This window comes from Acinonyx jubatus, chromosome B2 (genome assembly GCF_027475565.1).
Source record: "Acinonyx jubatus isolate Ajub_Pintada_27869175 chromosome B2, VMU_Ajub_asm_v1.0, whole genome shotgun sequence".
NCBI lineage: Eukaryota > Metazoa > Chordata > Mammalia > Carnivora > Felidae > Acinonyx > Acinonyx jubatus.
The window spans coordinates 131,015,001-131,031,619 of record NC_069385.1 but is presented as its reverse complement, the minus strand read 5'-3'; the positions used below and the strand labels follow the sequence as shown (position 1 = coordinate 131,031,619).

General features: G+C 38.3%; 1 protein-coding gene across 1 annotated transcript in view; it reads left to right on the top strand.

Annotated features, from left to right (window-relative positions):
* The window catches only part of LOC106971974 (uncharacterized), a 328,414-nt gene that overhangs the window by 198,043 nt on the left and 113,752 nt on the right, over nucleotides 1–16,619 (top strand). Inside the window, exon 10 of the mRNA XM_053223149.1 lies at nucleotides 8,572–8,696. Within this exon, the coding sequence (XP_053079124.1) occupies nucleotides 8,572–8,696 (125 nt within the window). The remainder of the gene's footprint in view (nucleotides 1–8,571; nucleotides 8,697–16,619) is intronic.

Below are 16,619 nucleotides of genomic sequence, written 5' to 3'. Positions count from 1 at the left end.
TTCTGGAGTCTTATACCTTAATTGAAAGCCTGGAATAAGGAAACAAAGGACAATTTCCTAGGAAGGAAAAAAGCTCATGTCCTTTTACACACATTACATATTAGGTACTATTACACACTTGTATGTACACTTTTTGGAAAGATCAAAAAAGGATATGCCCATGAGGCTTCTAGGATATTGTGGATCAAATATTAGTCTCTTAAGTATTTTTGTGAATTTTCATACTACTTACTGAATTTAAACCTTGGGATTAGAAGAAAGGCTGAAATAGATAAGGTGAGAAAGATTACAATCATCCAGAAAACCTGAAGCTCGTCTGTATATTTTCTGAGTTTGCATGTTCAATTAAGAAATTTTTTTCATCTTATTTTTAGTATTATTTTTAGTATTTTTAGTATTATATTTTTAGTATTCCAAAATTTGTGAGTCAATTGCTTGGGATATTATGCTCTTCCCTAGGGTCAGGCACTTTGAGAAGTTGTCTTAACTGAATTGCTTTAGGAAGGAGTTTGTTCTTGTCAGGAATATGTCTAAGTGAAGTCAGTGCTGTGAAATGACAGAGCCAGATACACACGGGCCACCCAGAAACAAGTGATCGAGTGCTGTGGACAAGGGTGATTAAACCGCCTACTAAACCTAAATCTAAAACTCCCTACTCCAACTTAAGTGTTTTCCTTTTTTTCTCATCTCGGCATGGTTATTAAGGATTAATTCAGATCTTCAACTGACGTTAAAGATCCAACCTAGGCAATTTACAGGGCGGCTGTGGGCCAATGAGGTTCATGTTCAACTTCATGTGGGAAGCGTCGGTTTCCCAAATACCACGTGCCCAGAAAACAATCAGAATTTGTGGTCTCAAGTGGCCAGAAATGTTAGTTGTCCGCCAGGGGGGGCAGAACCTAGGGGGCTGGTTACTCAATTTAGAGTTTTCTCTAGGTAAATTCTACCCACCCAAGGATAGCTTATTTCTCCCTGGGCATTGCTAATGGAAAGCCTGTCTTGAAAAATTTTCTGGTACACACAGCAGATATGACTTAAAGAAAGAGGAAAGACTATCCTTGATGGATGGCCTCAGGATTTAGGCTGGTTTAATTTGGAGCTATGATTTTTCCTTTTGGATGATAATAACAGCAAAGACGGAGTTGAACATGATGTCACGTTTATTTGCTTTGATATTTCAGATGCACCTGGTGTTTGTTGTTGTTATCTCTGACCTGCAATTCTGTGATCTTATTAACACAAGCCTCTTAGCAGAGTACCTGCACCCCAAATCTTCCTCCACTGCCTTCTTAAAAAAAATGATACACCTCATGGGGCAGGCATTAAAGCATCCACCAGTGCTCACTTCTGATCTTCCCAGGGCAGTTCAAAAACATTTGTAATCCTCCGGATTCAGCCTTTTATTCACTACTTCCTCTTTCTAAGACTCTGTCTTTTGATGAAACAATCCCCTCGTTCTTCATCTGGCCAGATGGGAGTGCTCCCTGGAGTCGTGCACAAAGACCCCCTAAAGAGTTTGGGGGAGAAAAAGCTGCCGCTAAGTGGAGCTTAATTGTGCTAGAACCGTAATGCCTTTCCAAGCACCGGTGCTGCTGGCCTGTGAGCTGCAAGCTCCCTTTCTCCACACACAGGCTTAACCACCTCTCGGGCTCCATCACCTCCACCTTCTCCCCCAGCTGATCAGGCCATGGACGGAATTATGGCTAAGGGGCAAAACCTCTGAACCACAAGATAGTGACCCTGGGCTTTGCTTCCTATCGTCTAACAACTTAATGAGCTTATCATGTCATGAACTGGCCAACTTTGAGATTTAATATAAATCTTCCTGTAACATTTTCGAGTTAACTGCTTCATAGAAATGCTATAATAAATGCCAAAGAAAGGATGTGGAGTGTCCCATTGATCACCTGTGCTATGTAGTGCATTGTGCCAGATGCTACTTATGTCCTTAATAATCGAAAGCATTTTAAATGCTATCCTCCCCACGCCCAGAGGAATTTTATGGATATTATCTCAAGAATCCTGTGCTCTACGTAGGACAAATATTATCTCTGTTTCTCAGATTAAAAATCTTAAACTCAAAAACTCTAGATAATCTAAGTTTCCAAACAAGTGAGAAGACTTGAATGTGGGTCTCCTTGACCATCACTCACCGACCTTTTGCACTATGCTACGCACTTGAATTTTTCAAAATTCTTTAAAACACTCTTGGCTGTCATTTTGTGTTGTGTTTGAAAGAATGTTCATTCGCTGCTTCCTAAACAATGTTGCATTTGAGTGACAATCCCCACAAACCAAATATTTAGTTCTTGAACTTGAAAATCATATTCTGAATTTCAGTAATTTATGTTTTAATATTTGCTGTTGATTTGTGATGGATTAGGGTGTGGGTAGCCATACACAAAATGCATAATATGTGATGTTTCAGAACAAATTTGCATCAGTGATGTCTTATGATGTCTTACAGTATAGATATTCATCTTCCTAAAGACATTGCTGTTGGAATAATTTTTTTTTTTTTTTTTTAGTGATGATGTTCTTTGGTTTCAGGGTACATACAGGATCTATTTTCTGTCTTTTCAATGTTGATGATATGCTAATTAAAGCATTGTTTCTCCGGTATAGATTCAAGATATAAATCTGTGGTTGGTGGATTGTTTTGATTCCTCTGTATAAATAGGCTCACACATCCTGGTACTTACCTGGGGACTTCCCTGCACACACTTACCTACTTTTTGGATTCAAAACTCTTATTTATTTGTGTTTTTGTTCCTTTTGCGCTTCATTTCTTTGGACATAAACTAATTTCCACAACTTTATATCTTCTAAAATACTGATTTGAAGGAATTTTTAGCACATTAACTTAGATTTCTTTGTTTGTTTTAAGTAGGATCCATGCCCAGGGTGGAGCCCAATTCTGGGCTTGAACTCACGACCCTGAGATCAAGACCTGAGCTCAGATCAAGAGTGGGAGGCTTAATTGACTGAGCCATCCAGCCCCCTCCCCAACTTAGTTATCCTTTAAAAGAAATCCAAGGGTGCCTGGGTGGCTCAGTCAGTTCAGCATCTGACTCTTGATTTTGGGTCAGGTCATGATCTTGGGGTTCTGTAACTGAGCCCTGCATCAGGCTCTGTGCTGATAGCATGGAGCCTGCTTGGTATTCTCTCTCCCCCTCTCTCTCTGACTCTCTATCTCTCAAAATAAATAAATACACATTAAAAAATATTGTTACTGACACAAGAATTACGGAGGCTGAGAAAGATGAAGAGGACCACAGTCATTGACTGATTTTCAGGGGCTTTATTTCTCCTTTAAAAAAATTTGTTGAGGTATAATTCACATAGCATATTATAATAAGTTTCACAACATAGTGATTTGAAATTTGTGTATGTTACAAAATGGCTACCACAACAAGTCTAGTCCCCATCTGTCACCATACAAAATTGTTACAGTATTGACTATATTGCAACTGCTGTACATTAAATCCCTACGACTTATTTATTTTATACCTGAAGTTTGTACTTTTTAATCCCCTCAGCTATTTCACTCTTCCACCCCTACCACTGGCAACCAACAATCTGTTTTCTATATCTATGAGTCTGGGTTTTGTTTTGTTTGCTTTGTTTTATTGGATTCAACATATAAGTGAAACCAATGCGATATCTGTCTTTCTCTGTCTGACTTATTTTTCTAAACATAATACCATCAGGATCCATCTATGTCGTTGTCAGTGGCGATGATAAAATGGCTGAGTAATATTCCATTGTATACATATGTACACTGCATCTTCTTTATTCATTCACCCATTGGTGGACACTTAGGTTGTTTCCATATTTTTGCTAATGTAAATAATGCTACAACAAACATAGGGGTAAATATCTTTTCAAATTGGTGTTTTTGTTTTCTTCAGATAGAGACCCAGTAGTGCAATTGGTGGATTATATGATAGCTCTATTTTTAATTTTTTAAGTTTATTTATTTTTGAGAGAGAGAGACAGAGAGAGAGAACAGAGGAGGGGCAGAGAGAGGGAGAGAGAACGAATCCCAAGTAGGTTCTGTGCTGGCAGCACGGAGATTTGAACCCACGAACTGCAAGATCATGACCTGAGCCAAAATCAACAATCAGTCATCCAACTGACTGAGCCACCCAGACACCCCAAGATGGCTCCATTTTTTTATTCTTTGAGGGAGCTTTATATTGTTTTGTATAGTGGCTGCACCAGTTTACATTCCCACCAGCAACGAATGAAGGGTTTCCTTTCTTCACATCCTGCCAATACTTTTTGTTTCTTGATTTTTTTAATAAAGTTGTTCTTACAGCTGTGTGGTAGTATCTTCTTGTGATGAATTTCCCTGATTATGAGTGACGTTGAACATCTTTCCATTATTTGTTATCCATCTGTATGTTTTCTTTGTGAAAACATCTATTCAGATCTGCTGCCCATCTTTTAATTGAATTTTTGTCCTTGTTATTGAGTTATACAAATTGTTTTTATACTTTGGATATTAATCCCTTACCAGATATGTAATTTACAAATATCTTCTCCCATTTAGTAGGTTGCTTTTTCATTTTGTTGATCGTTTCCTTCTCTGCGCAAAAACATTTTTAGTTTGATGTGGTGTCATTTGCTTATTTTGCTTCTGTTTCCCTTGCCTTTAGAGTCAGATCCAAAAAGAGAAAAAATTGCTAAGAACACTGTAAAGGCACCTATCACCTATATTTTCTTCTAGAAATTTTATGCTTTCTGGTCTAGCATTCAAGTTTTTACTCCACTCTGAGTTAATTTTTGCATGGTGTAAGAAAGTGGTCCAGTTTCAATCTTTTGCAGGTAGCTCTTCAGTTTTCACAACACCATTTATTGAAGAGATCATTCTTTCCTCATTGCATATTCTTGTCTCTTTTGTTGTAAATTAACTGACCACATATGTGTGGGTTTATTTCTGGGTTATTTTGTTCTATTGATCTATATGTCTGTTGTTATGGCAATACCATACTGCTTTAATTACTATAGCTTTGTAGTATAGTTTGAAATCAGGGAGAATGATACCTCTGTTTTTTTTCTTCTTTCTCCAGATTGTTTTGGCTGTCTGGGGTTTTTGTGATTACATACAAATTTTAGAATTATTTGTTCTAGTTGTGTGAAAAATGTCATTGGAATTTTAATAGAATTTGCACTGAATCTATAAATTGTTTTGGGTAGTATGGGCATTTTAACAATATTAAATCTTCCAATCCACATACATGGAATATCTTTCCATTTGTGTCATTTTCAATTTTTTTCATCAATGACTTATAGTTTATACTGTATGAGCAGTACGTTGATCTCTCTGTCTTTTCACCCCACTAGTCCATTTACATTTAAAGTAATTATTGACATGTATGTATTTATTGCTATTCTGTTCATTATTTTCTGGATGTTTTTGTAGTTACTCTGTGTTCTTTTCTTCTTTTTCTCAGTTTCCTTGTTGTTTGATAATTTTCTTTAGTGTTATGTTCAGATTCCTTTGTTCTTCTCTTTTGTGTTTTTACTGTAAGTTTTTCTTTGTTGTTACCATAATATTCACATTATTACCTTAAGTATGTGATAGTCAATTTTGTTGATAGCAGCTTAAATTTGAACACATTCCCAAACTCTACATTTTTACTGGTTGCTCCTCAACATTTTATATTTTTGTTGTCACTTTTAATATATTTTTATTTTATATATTTCTTAACTAATTTATTGTAGTTTTAGTTAATTTTACTACTTTTGACTTTTAATCTTAGTAGCTTTATAAGTGATTAATCTCTTACCTTTATTATATACTTACCTTTTCCAGTGACATTTTTACTGTCATATGCTTTCTTATTCTTAAGTAGTGCTATGTCTTTTCAGCTTAAAGAAATCCCTTTAACACTTCCTGCAAGGTCAATTTAGTGGAGATAAGGTACTTTAGCTTTTGCTTATCTGAAAAACTCTTTATCTCTTCTTCAAACCTGAATGATAACCTTGCTGGGTAGCATATACTTGGTTGGAAATTTTTTTGTTTCTTTTTTTTTTTGAGTTCTTTCAATATGTCATGCCCTCCCTTCTAAGCTTGCAAAATTTTTGCTGAGAAATATTCTTATAGCTTTGTGGAGTTACCCTTGTAAATAACAACCTAGTTTTCTTTTGCTGCTTATAAGATTCTCTTTTTATCTTTAACTCTGGACATTTTAATTATAATGTGTCTTGGTGTGGTTCTCTTTGGATTCATTTTATTTGGAAATTTTGGGATACTTGGATCTGTTACCCTCCTTAGGTTAGGCAAGTTTTTAGATATTGTTTCTTTACTTAAGTTTTCTGCCCCTCTTCTTTCTCTCCCCTCCTTCTGGGACCCCTATATTATGAATATTCTGCTTCATGTTGTCTCAGAGATCCCTTAATTATCCCCATTAAAAAAATTCTTTCATTTTCTTTTTGCTGCTCCATCCAAGTGAGTTCCATTGCTTTCTCTTCCAGCTTTTTGACCCACCCATTCTTTTACTTCATCCAGTCTGCTGTTAAATATATTTTTCAGTTCAGTTCAATATTCTTTATCTCTGTGAGTTTTGTTTAGTACTGTATTGTTTCCTCTCATCGTTGAAGTACTCACTGTGTTCATCCTTTCTTCTCCAGAATTCAGTGAGCATCTTTATGACTATTACCTTAAATTCTTCATCAGGTGAATTACTTCTCTCTGTGTTATTAAGGTCTTTTTCTGAGGTTTTTTTCTTGTTCTTTTGTTTGGAACACATTTCTCTGTTTTCTTTTTTTGCTTGATTCTCTGTTTGTATCTACGTATTAGGTAAAACAGCTACTTCTCTCAGTCTTGAAGGAGTGCCTTGATGTAGGTGATTGTCTTTCTCATTAAACCTTGCCCTAGCTTGTGGTTGTCTCTAGACAGCTACTTTTAAAATATGCAAGTATGTGCAGTCCTTTGGGGCCACAATTATAATCTCTGCTGACCTCCAGACCAGGAGATATGGAGGTGTGCCCTGGGCAACAGTTGCAAAAAATTAGGGCCCCAGACAACCGTATAACTAGTTTTTGGGAATTCTTATCAAGATGTAGTAAGGCCACAAAGGTGGGCAAGAATGGTCTCCATGCTTATTTTCCCTGGGAGTGCCTCCTTAGCCTTGCTTGATAGGTGGGAAACCTGAAGATTATCCCTCAAGCTGAAGCTCCAGGCTAAGCAAATTGGACTCTTTTCACAGGAAGACCTGGGTTTCAGCCAGGTTTCAGCCCTCTGTGTTTCAGTGCCCTAGGGATGGTGACATGGCAGGAATAGCCATTACTTTACATTGATGGCTGTCATTACTGGATTTTGTTCTTAACGCAATCAAACCACCCAATTTCATATTAAAATAAGTAGCTTTGTTGAGCTCACTAGAGATTTGCTGATGCATCTTCTTCACCTCAGTTTCATTCTGTTTGTCCTGGTTACTGCAACCTGAGAATTCAAAGCAACATTGTGAAATTGCAAAAAATATTTTAACTACAGAGTTGTGCAAAAACTTGTATAAACTGATTTCAGGGAATTGCAGGTAGCTTGCCTTTTACAAATGGCAACTGAATATGTTTGAAAAGAGTCTAAAGCAAAAAAAAAAAAGACTTTTAATGGAACTATCTTATGAATGCAGTCATGCCTACTTTCATTTTCCCATAGACCAGTAGTTTTCAAATGAATTCTTATTTGCAGAATTTTGCAATAAAATCTTACAAAAGACTGCAATATATAAACCAATGGAAATCAAACTATTTTGAATAGTGACTAAGGGAGGAGGGGCGCACAAATTAGCTGCCACTCCCCATCATGATGGGGCTCCTAAGAATGCTTGGTTGAACTACAGGACTCAGTTTCTCCAAAGGGACAGTCTGTTTGCTGGATCCATCATCATGGGTCACACAATTCTCTGAAGTTGTACTAAATTAATTGCACAGACACAGTATGGTTCTGAATTTAAATATGTTGTTGAGAGTCATTAGCTACGGAACTAAGAAGCTGTTGGTGGCAAGGCTAGAAGGAAGTAGCCTGCTGAAGCAGAGAGCAGACAAGGAGAAAGGGTCCTGGTGGCCTCTGATTCATTTGCTGCCATATTCCTAAAATCCAACTGTTTCCTTCCTTCTTCTCCATGAGCTGATTGTTCCAACTTTCCTTCAAATTCTTTTTTGCTGAAAGCTAGCTTCAACTGCATTTTCTTTACTTGCCACCAATAGTCCTGATTTATTACAAATACCATGACCATGGTTGTTGTATTTATTTATTTATTCATTTATTTACTTATTTATTTATTTTTTTAATTCCAGCAACATTTGTAGAGGCTGCTCCAGGGGAAATAATGCAAAAAAATGAACATGACAGTCTTCCAGTAGAAACATGATGATTTAGTGAGAGAACGTGGAATGTAAAATAATAATTTCAATGCAAAAACCATGACTGATTATGCTTCTGTAGGATCGATGATTCTACAAATCATTCTGAGGAAAATGTCACTGAATCAGGTGAGCTTTCTATCTGATATCGACTGAAATACTTTATTTTTTTATTTCTTTAATTTCATGCATAAGAGAGAAAGCCTGATAAATCACTCAGTGAAGGAAAAATCAGCTGCTTGGAGAACTGGAGAACTTGAGGATTATTCAGAGGATGTATCTTACTTGGAGGAACTGGAGAAACACAGATTTTCAGTTTGGTGAGTAGCTTACCCTGTCTTTCTTTTCTCAAATTGAAATTCATTGAATTAAACATGTCTTTATTCATCCCATTCTTTTATTATTCATTTATTCAACAAATATTGATTGCAGGCCTATTACAGGCTATATGATATGTGCCCTGACTTGGGAAAGCTCATAGTCCAATAAAATATATGGATGCTTAAAAACCTCAATGTTATGTGATAGTGCTGTTAAAAAAAAAGGCACAAAGTGCCACATACACACATGGAGAAGCTGATGGCTAAGTTTGCTTGATAATAGAGCAGCGATCTTAGAAAAAGTTTGAGCCAAATCTTGCGGAGAGGAATACGTGGAGAAATGGTGACAGTTAGTTGTGGGTTGTATCAGTAGACAGAATTGAGAGGGTGGCCAGGAAGGATATGTGCTTTAACCTTAGTTTACTTAAGATGCAAGCAGACAGTTATTGCCCTCTTTACCTGGTGGTGCATATACAGGTATATCTGTCTATGCAAGCATATATAGAATACATATTTTAAAAAGTACGTATAAGAAAGAGCAATGGAACTTCTTAGTGGTAATGATGATAGACCTTTGCATTGGCAGGATTCATCAAGGGTGGGGGAATGAACAGCAGTAAGTGACAGCATGATACATAGAGTAACCTAGGAAACAAGAAGAGACAGAGTTCAAAGTCATCCATTCCAAACTACTGCTTCCTTGCCCACCTCAAAATCCATGCCCTGAATGGTTTTCCCAATGGTGAGTTCCCAACGAGTGTTCCCTTACTCTCCGATCCTGGAACCACCATCAGGAAAATAGTATCAGCTCAGATTTTGCTTATCCAGTCACATTTTTAATAAGTTCCACTGGTTTTAGTTGAATTTAAAAGTTGGGGTACCTGGCTTGGCTCAGTCAAAGGAACATGTGACTCTTGATCTCAAGGTTGTGAGTTTGAGCCTCACGTTGGGTGTAGAGATTACTTAAATGGATTTAGAAAACAAAAAGTTTAAATACTTTCACCAGTGCTTTCCTGAAGCAGCTGAAGTGTGGTCTCCAGGCTTGTGAGTATTCTCTGAATCAAGAGATGCAGGGCTCTGCTTTAGAAACAGGAACAGGAACCAAGGAGTCCAGAAGATGGGAAATATGAATACTTCTTCTAGAAAGAAAAATAATATATAAGAAACACTGTAAGTCTATGCTAGGGATTTGCCAGTACAGCTCCAAGGCCAAATTCTGTTCTCCATCTGTTTTTTGTTAAAAACAAAAACAAACAAACAAACAAAAGTCTACCTGGAACCAAGAAACATCAGTTTGGTTACATATGGTCTTTGACTCTTTTTCTCTACATTGGCAGAACTGAGTAGTTGAGGCAAAATCACTGTGACCCATTAAGTCTAGAGTATTTACTATCTAGCTCTTTACCAAAAGTTTTTTCACCCTTGCTCTACACTGGTGTAAATTATGTCTCTGTTGTTCTCTCATGACACTTACACTATTTTAAAGATATTTTTATGTTTATATTTTCACCAGGCTGGGGGTCTTTGGTGTTTTGGTTTTCTATTGCTGCATGATGAATCTCTAAAGGTTTAGTGCCTTGCATTAACAGCCATTTTACTTGTTTGCAATTCTTCAGGTTGAGAATTCAGTCAGGGTCACATTATAGAAGGCTTCCGTTGCGCCATGTCTAAGGCTTCAGCTGAGGCAGCTCAGACAGCTGGGGTCTGGTTTGAATACTTCAGTTGGGACCATGTGTCTGGGATCGTGGTTCCTGCTCTCACCTGAGGTCCTCACTTTTCCACACTGGCCTCTCTCCACTGATGCTTGGGCTTCTTCTCAACATGGTGCCTGGGGTTCAAGTGGCATCTTTCCAAGCAGAGAAGGTGGAAACTAGATTATCTCAAGGCCAAGCTGTCAAAGTTACACAGTGACTCCCACCATATCCTATTGGTTGAAGCAAGTCACAGGGCCAGGCAGAGGGAGAATAGATTCCACTTCTTGATGTGAGAGCAGAAAGGCGACATTGTTGGGATGGCAGACAGTGTGTGGCCATCTTTGGAAGCATAACCTACCGCATTTTGCATCATTTATTTCTGTGTGGACAGCTCCTAGTGTCGGGCTCAACAAATATTTGTTGAACAAAACAAACGAATTAAAGAAATGAAAGAGTGTAGCCTTTATGGATAAACCTGAGTATGAATTCCAGTTTTTCCCCTGCTTGTAGCCTTAAACAATTTACTTCACCCCTCAGAGACTATTTTATCCTGTATGAAACCAGAATAATAATACCTATACTATAGGAGGCTATGGTTATAGAGAAAGTTGAAAGAAAACGTATAAAAATCTAAAATGTATTTTTCATAAAGGCAACTAATATTACTAATATTAGTAATAGTGAAATTTGAGGAAAATGTCTTTTTGAGAGGTTAACATAGAGGCCAAGATCACACAGATGATGTCTCATTTCTCACGTCCGTCTTCCTTTCTGTTCTTCAATACCAAGCTCATTGTATCACATCATGGACTTCACACTTGATGCTTCCTTTGTCTGGAATGTTCTCTCAGCTCTTAGTAGTATGGTCAGCTGTAGATGCTGCAGGCCCCAGCATCTAGTTTACCTCTCTGGTGAGGCCTTTCCTTAGTGCCCACGTAAAGAGGTACCCACCCCTCTTCTGATTATTTACTTTCTCATAACCTTGTTTTCCTCTTTTTTCCTTAAGTGTATTTATTTATTTTGAGAAAGAGAGAGAGAGAAAGAGAGGGAGAGAGAGAGAGAGACAATCTCAAGCAGGCTCCACACTGTCAGCACAGAGACCAATGTGGCTCGAACCCACAAACTTTGAGATCATGACCTGACCGGAAACCACGAGTCAGTCTTAGCCTACTGAGCCCCTCAGGTGTCCTCTTTGTTTTCCTCTTTTAGGTACTTATCACAGTTTAAATTAATATTTTCTAGTTATTTCATTTATTTACTTCTTTTTTTTTTTCCACTAAACAGAAGCTGTAGGTAGGAAGGAACCCTTCTTATCTGGTCACTCCTGGGTTTTCAGGCCCTGGTTCTTGAATACCTGGTTTGTAACAGACAATCAGTAAATATTTACTGAATGGTGAATAAAAGGTGAATAAAAAGCTTCTCTCTATCTCCCAACTCCTTTGGTTGGCATATCTACTTATTTACTTTCAATCTCTCCCTTCTTTTGAAATTGCTACCATTAAAAAAAAAGTAATATGGGATAATTAACCACTATAAACATTTCTTTGTAAACCAGGATTGAGGATATGGGGGCTGCCGAGACCTCTATAAACTTGTGTTTTAAATGGTCTGAGATACAATCTGAACAATTTCCTTGATGTTTTATTAGAGCTGGTAAATCATTTATTGGGGCAGCCTTTACCTAAATCCTCTCCAAATCCCCATAAAATGCACTTAACACAGAGTACTGTACTACCCAGACTCAAAGATACATATGACATTGTGTAAGAGGTATTTGCTTCAGTGCAGCAAGATTAAATGTATGCATTTTCTTTCTCTATTTCTTATATGGCCTATCTTGCTCCCTTCCACCCTTCCTCTGTGCCTTATTCGAACATGCTGATTTGGGGAAACTTGGTAGATTGTTAGGGCTTCAGTAATTCACAGCTTCCAATTAAAAAAAAATTTTAAAAATATTTATTTAAAAAAATTTTTTTAACGTTTATTTATTTTTGAGACAGAGAGAGAGCATGAATGGAGGAGGGACAGAGAGAGAGGGAGACACAGAATCGGAAGCAGGCTCCAGGCTCTGAGCCATCAGCCCAGAGCCCGACGCAGGGCTTGAGCTCACGGACCGCGAGATCGTGACCTGAGCTGAAGTCGGACACTTAACCGACTGAGCCACCCAGGCGCCCCTATTTATTTATTTTTGAAAGAGAGAGAGATAGAGTACGCGTGGGGGAGAGGCAGAAAGACAAGATGACACAGAATCTGAAGCAGGCTCCACACTGTCAGCACAGAGCCCAACTTGGGGCTGAAACCCACGAACCATGAGATCATGACCTGAGCCAAAGTCCGATGCTTAACCAGCTGAGCCACCCAGGCTCCCCACTGCCAATTTTTCAAAAATGTATAGGACCTTTAGCTAGTCAAATGCAAGTTTATCTTATTTGTAGATGTGTATAATTTTTTCAAGTTTATTTATTTCAAGGGGGGGTGGGACAGTGAGGAGGGAGAGAGAGAGAATCCCAAGCAGGCTCCGCATTGTCAGTGCAGAGCCTGACGCAAAGCTCAATCCCACCAACTGTAAGATCATGACCTGAGTAGAAATCAAGAGTCAGATGCTTAACCTACTGAGCCACCCACACACTTCTATAATATTTTTTTTTTTAGAAAGCTTCCAAATATGAGACTGTAGCATTTTCTCAACCAGAAAGATACCGAACTGAGTTGTCTCTGAGTGTGTAAAATCGGGAGTGTTATTTCAGCACGCTGCAACCCCAGTGGGCCTGTTGTCGGCAGGGTCAGGTGATCATAGGTGAGAGTCATCTGGGCTGCTCCTGGTGGAGTTTGTGTCTCTGCCATCTTTCCTGGGCTACAAGGTCTATCCTGGAAAGAAATTTACATTTTTGAGATATAGGCTGGGTGTGATGGGATGACTGTTTTTGGTCATATTTTAGATATCACTCCGTACTTCAGTTGTACATGATTTATTTTCATTGTCACTCATTGGGGTGCACAGTGGTTGGCTCTGTTATATGCTCCCCTAACACAGTGCACATCTTCTTTGTGCCACTGAGCACATGGTGAGTAGGTGTTCTATAGTCTTTCTCTCCCATTAGACTAGAAGTATTACAAATTTCACAGGGGTAGTCGTGGTAAGTCTGTCATGTTAAGTCTGTTGTATTCTTTCTGGTCTAGCCACATGATTGATAAACTGCAAGCACTTAATAAATATCTGTTGAATTATTACATGAAAAATAAGAGTGACATCATAAATTGACATTTCCAGAAGGAAGTTCTGTCTGAGAGGCCAGTGGCACAAAACCTGACGTTATATGCTCTGGGCCAATTTGTCTGTGGTGGCTGTTGTTTCTACCTGATGAGCATGTTTTTTCCCCAAGAATTCTTTCACTCACTCTCCTTTATGATAACAGTCACCCCTCCACCCACTGAAATATATGACTATATACCCCAAGGGGTCAGTCCATGATGTGTGTCATGTGCCTGTGACCACTATGATTGGTTCATGGGTGGGCATGTGATCTGAACAAGGCCACCCAAGCCCTTAACCAGGATTTTACATTTTGTTGCTTGGCAACAGCAATTCCTTCTCTTCTTCAAGGTCTTAAGTTGGAATGATTTAAATTTGACGCTCCCTGTGTCCATGGCCATCTTTCCCTCTACCTCCTCTCGTTAATTTTTGTCATTTATAGCCTGTTTGAAGTCAGTAGATGTAGGAGCCTCACTGATGCTTTGTAGGTGACATATACATATACTGTTTTATACCAAGGCAAACTAGAAATTAACGTAGTGTTCAGAGATATCTAACTTCCAACTGGGAACAAGGTTCCGGAACGAGACAATCTAAAAATGTTTCCATTGCTATTCAGATACGAGTAGGTGGGTAAGTGACCAGAGAATTACATACTTTTAGAGCAGAAAGGGGTCTTGGGGATTACTCAGTTCAGCCCTGTCAGTTTATACAAGTATAAAGCTGAGACCTAGAGAAGTTAAGTGACTTGCCTTAGGTCATACAGCTAATAAATAATGGAAATGGGACTAGAACCTACTTCCTTTCCATCTTAATCCAGTCCCAATTATAAAAAAATAAATTCTCCCTAGAACTTTGCAAGTTGTTTTATAGTTTCCTGTTTCTATCAATTGCGAGCTGCTGTGATATTCATCAACGCGTTGAATAGAAGGCGCTAATTCTGGGGAAAATGCACATAATGGATTATTGCTAGTTTTCTTCCGCCATGGGGGTGGGAGTAGGCAGATGCTGCCGTGTCTGTCAAAGGCACATGTTACCGGCCACACAGAGTGTTCTCAGTGAGTCATTTATGTGCCTGACCTGAATGTGTTGCTCAGGGAAGGTCTGAGTTAACTGTAGACATCACAACAGGAAAGTTATTCTTTAATAAAAGTGATCCACTTTCCTTTTTTTTTATAACACACATGTGATTTGACATTGAAATAAAATGCAGATGCTACTTTGATTGGCGTATTCCCTATTGTGCTTTTCCAAAACACCTTCACATATGGCCTGCCTCATTCCTGAGAAATGACTTGTTGTTTATGTCATACAAACAGAACAGATTGATTTTACAGTGAGTAAGGAGGATGATGAATTGTACGTTGGAGAGAAATCCTTGTCTCAGCTAAACACTTGAAAATAAATGTTGCCTTTTGGAAAAGGCTCTCATGATACACCCATGATCCTTGTGTTTCATGCCCCCTTTTCTAGGGGTTAAATAATCGCACACATGCAATCTCCGCAAATAGAAAGGGTAGTTACAATAACCTCAAGATATAATTTTTCTTTTCACCATTTAAGCATGCTGTGAGACCTAACAGGTCAAAAAACGGCAGAGTTGTCCCAAGGAACCAACCCCAAACATCTATTTCAATATCGTATCTGTACTACGACTGGAAGAAAACATTTCTCATCGTGGTGGGAGAGTGGTATCATTTCTTTATTTGTCAAATCAATTTTACATATGAAATTTTCATGACAGGAAGCTTTCTTAGAAGTCTCCAACTTTTATCCCATCAGAATTATTCTGCACCAGGCAGTGAAAATAATGTTATGTCCTCACTCCTCCGACTATAGGCTAACCCCATCCATTTTGCAGAATATTACTGTTTATCAATCCCTTAATCTTATTCCCATACTTTTTAAAATTCAGTGTGCAAGACAGCCTTGTGAGATAATCCCATTTTACAGATTATATAATGGAAGTCTAGAGACCTCAGGTGGTTTATTTACCGGCACCTAACTAGCTGGTCTGTATCCCTATTCTCTTTTCTTTCCACTATGGCCTGACCTCTAGCATGTTTCTACCATAGCGCTTCCTGACTAGCCTCAGTTTCTTTTTATTAAACTAACAACAAGTTCATTTTTTTAATGTTTATTTTTGAGAGAGAAAGCGTGAGCTGGGGATGGGCAAAGAGAAAGGGGGTCAGAGGATCCGAAGCAGGCTCCGCACTGACAGCAGTGAGTCTGATGCAGGGCTTGAACTCATGAACTGTGAGACCATGACCTGAGCACAAGTCGGATACTCAACTGACTGAACCACCCAAGTGTCTGAGTAACCTCAGTTTCATGTGTAGATTTCACTTTGTGTGTTTTGAAGGTTATACTGTTTTAAGTTCTAATCTATTGGCTTGTCCCACAGAGTTGGGTGAATGTGGGGTAAAGGTAAAATGCCATGGAGAAAGGCATTGCTAACTAAGTCAGTTCTAGAAAGGCCCATCAGGGGCAAATGTCTATGGGGATACATTCCTGATAGTATTTTATCAATGACCCACATACAATTAGGTATTTATTGACTGATGTCTTTATCTTATTCGATGTGGCTAAAGCATGACTATGTATTCCTACTGAAAAGGAATAGATCTTAATGCCTAGGAACGCGGTTTCTGGAACCGTAATACCTAAACTCAAGCAAATTAGCTTTACAGCTAGTTAAGTTGAGTAGTTGAGTAGAGTAAACTTATACAAGTCTTTTTGTACTTCCGTTTCTGTGAAAAAAATTACAGGTTTTCCCTGCCATCAGAAAGTAGAGCGTTCCTATGAAAGCTTTTGTAAGCCAAAATGGCATAACGCGAAAACATAAATGCCATTAATTTATATGAAAACATTTTTAAGCATTCCAAAACACCAAAAAGTACCTCTCTTAGGCTTTTCTGATGCTTTAGCGTCTTGCTAATGGATGCACAAAATAAATCGAGATAAATCACAGGTGCC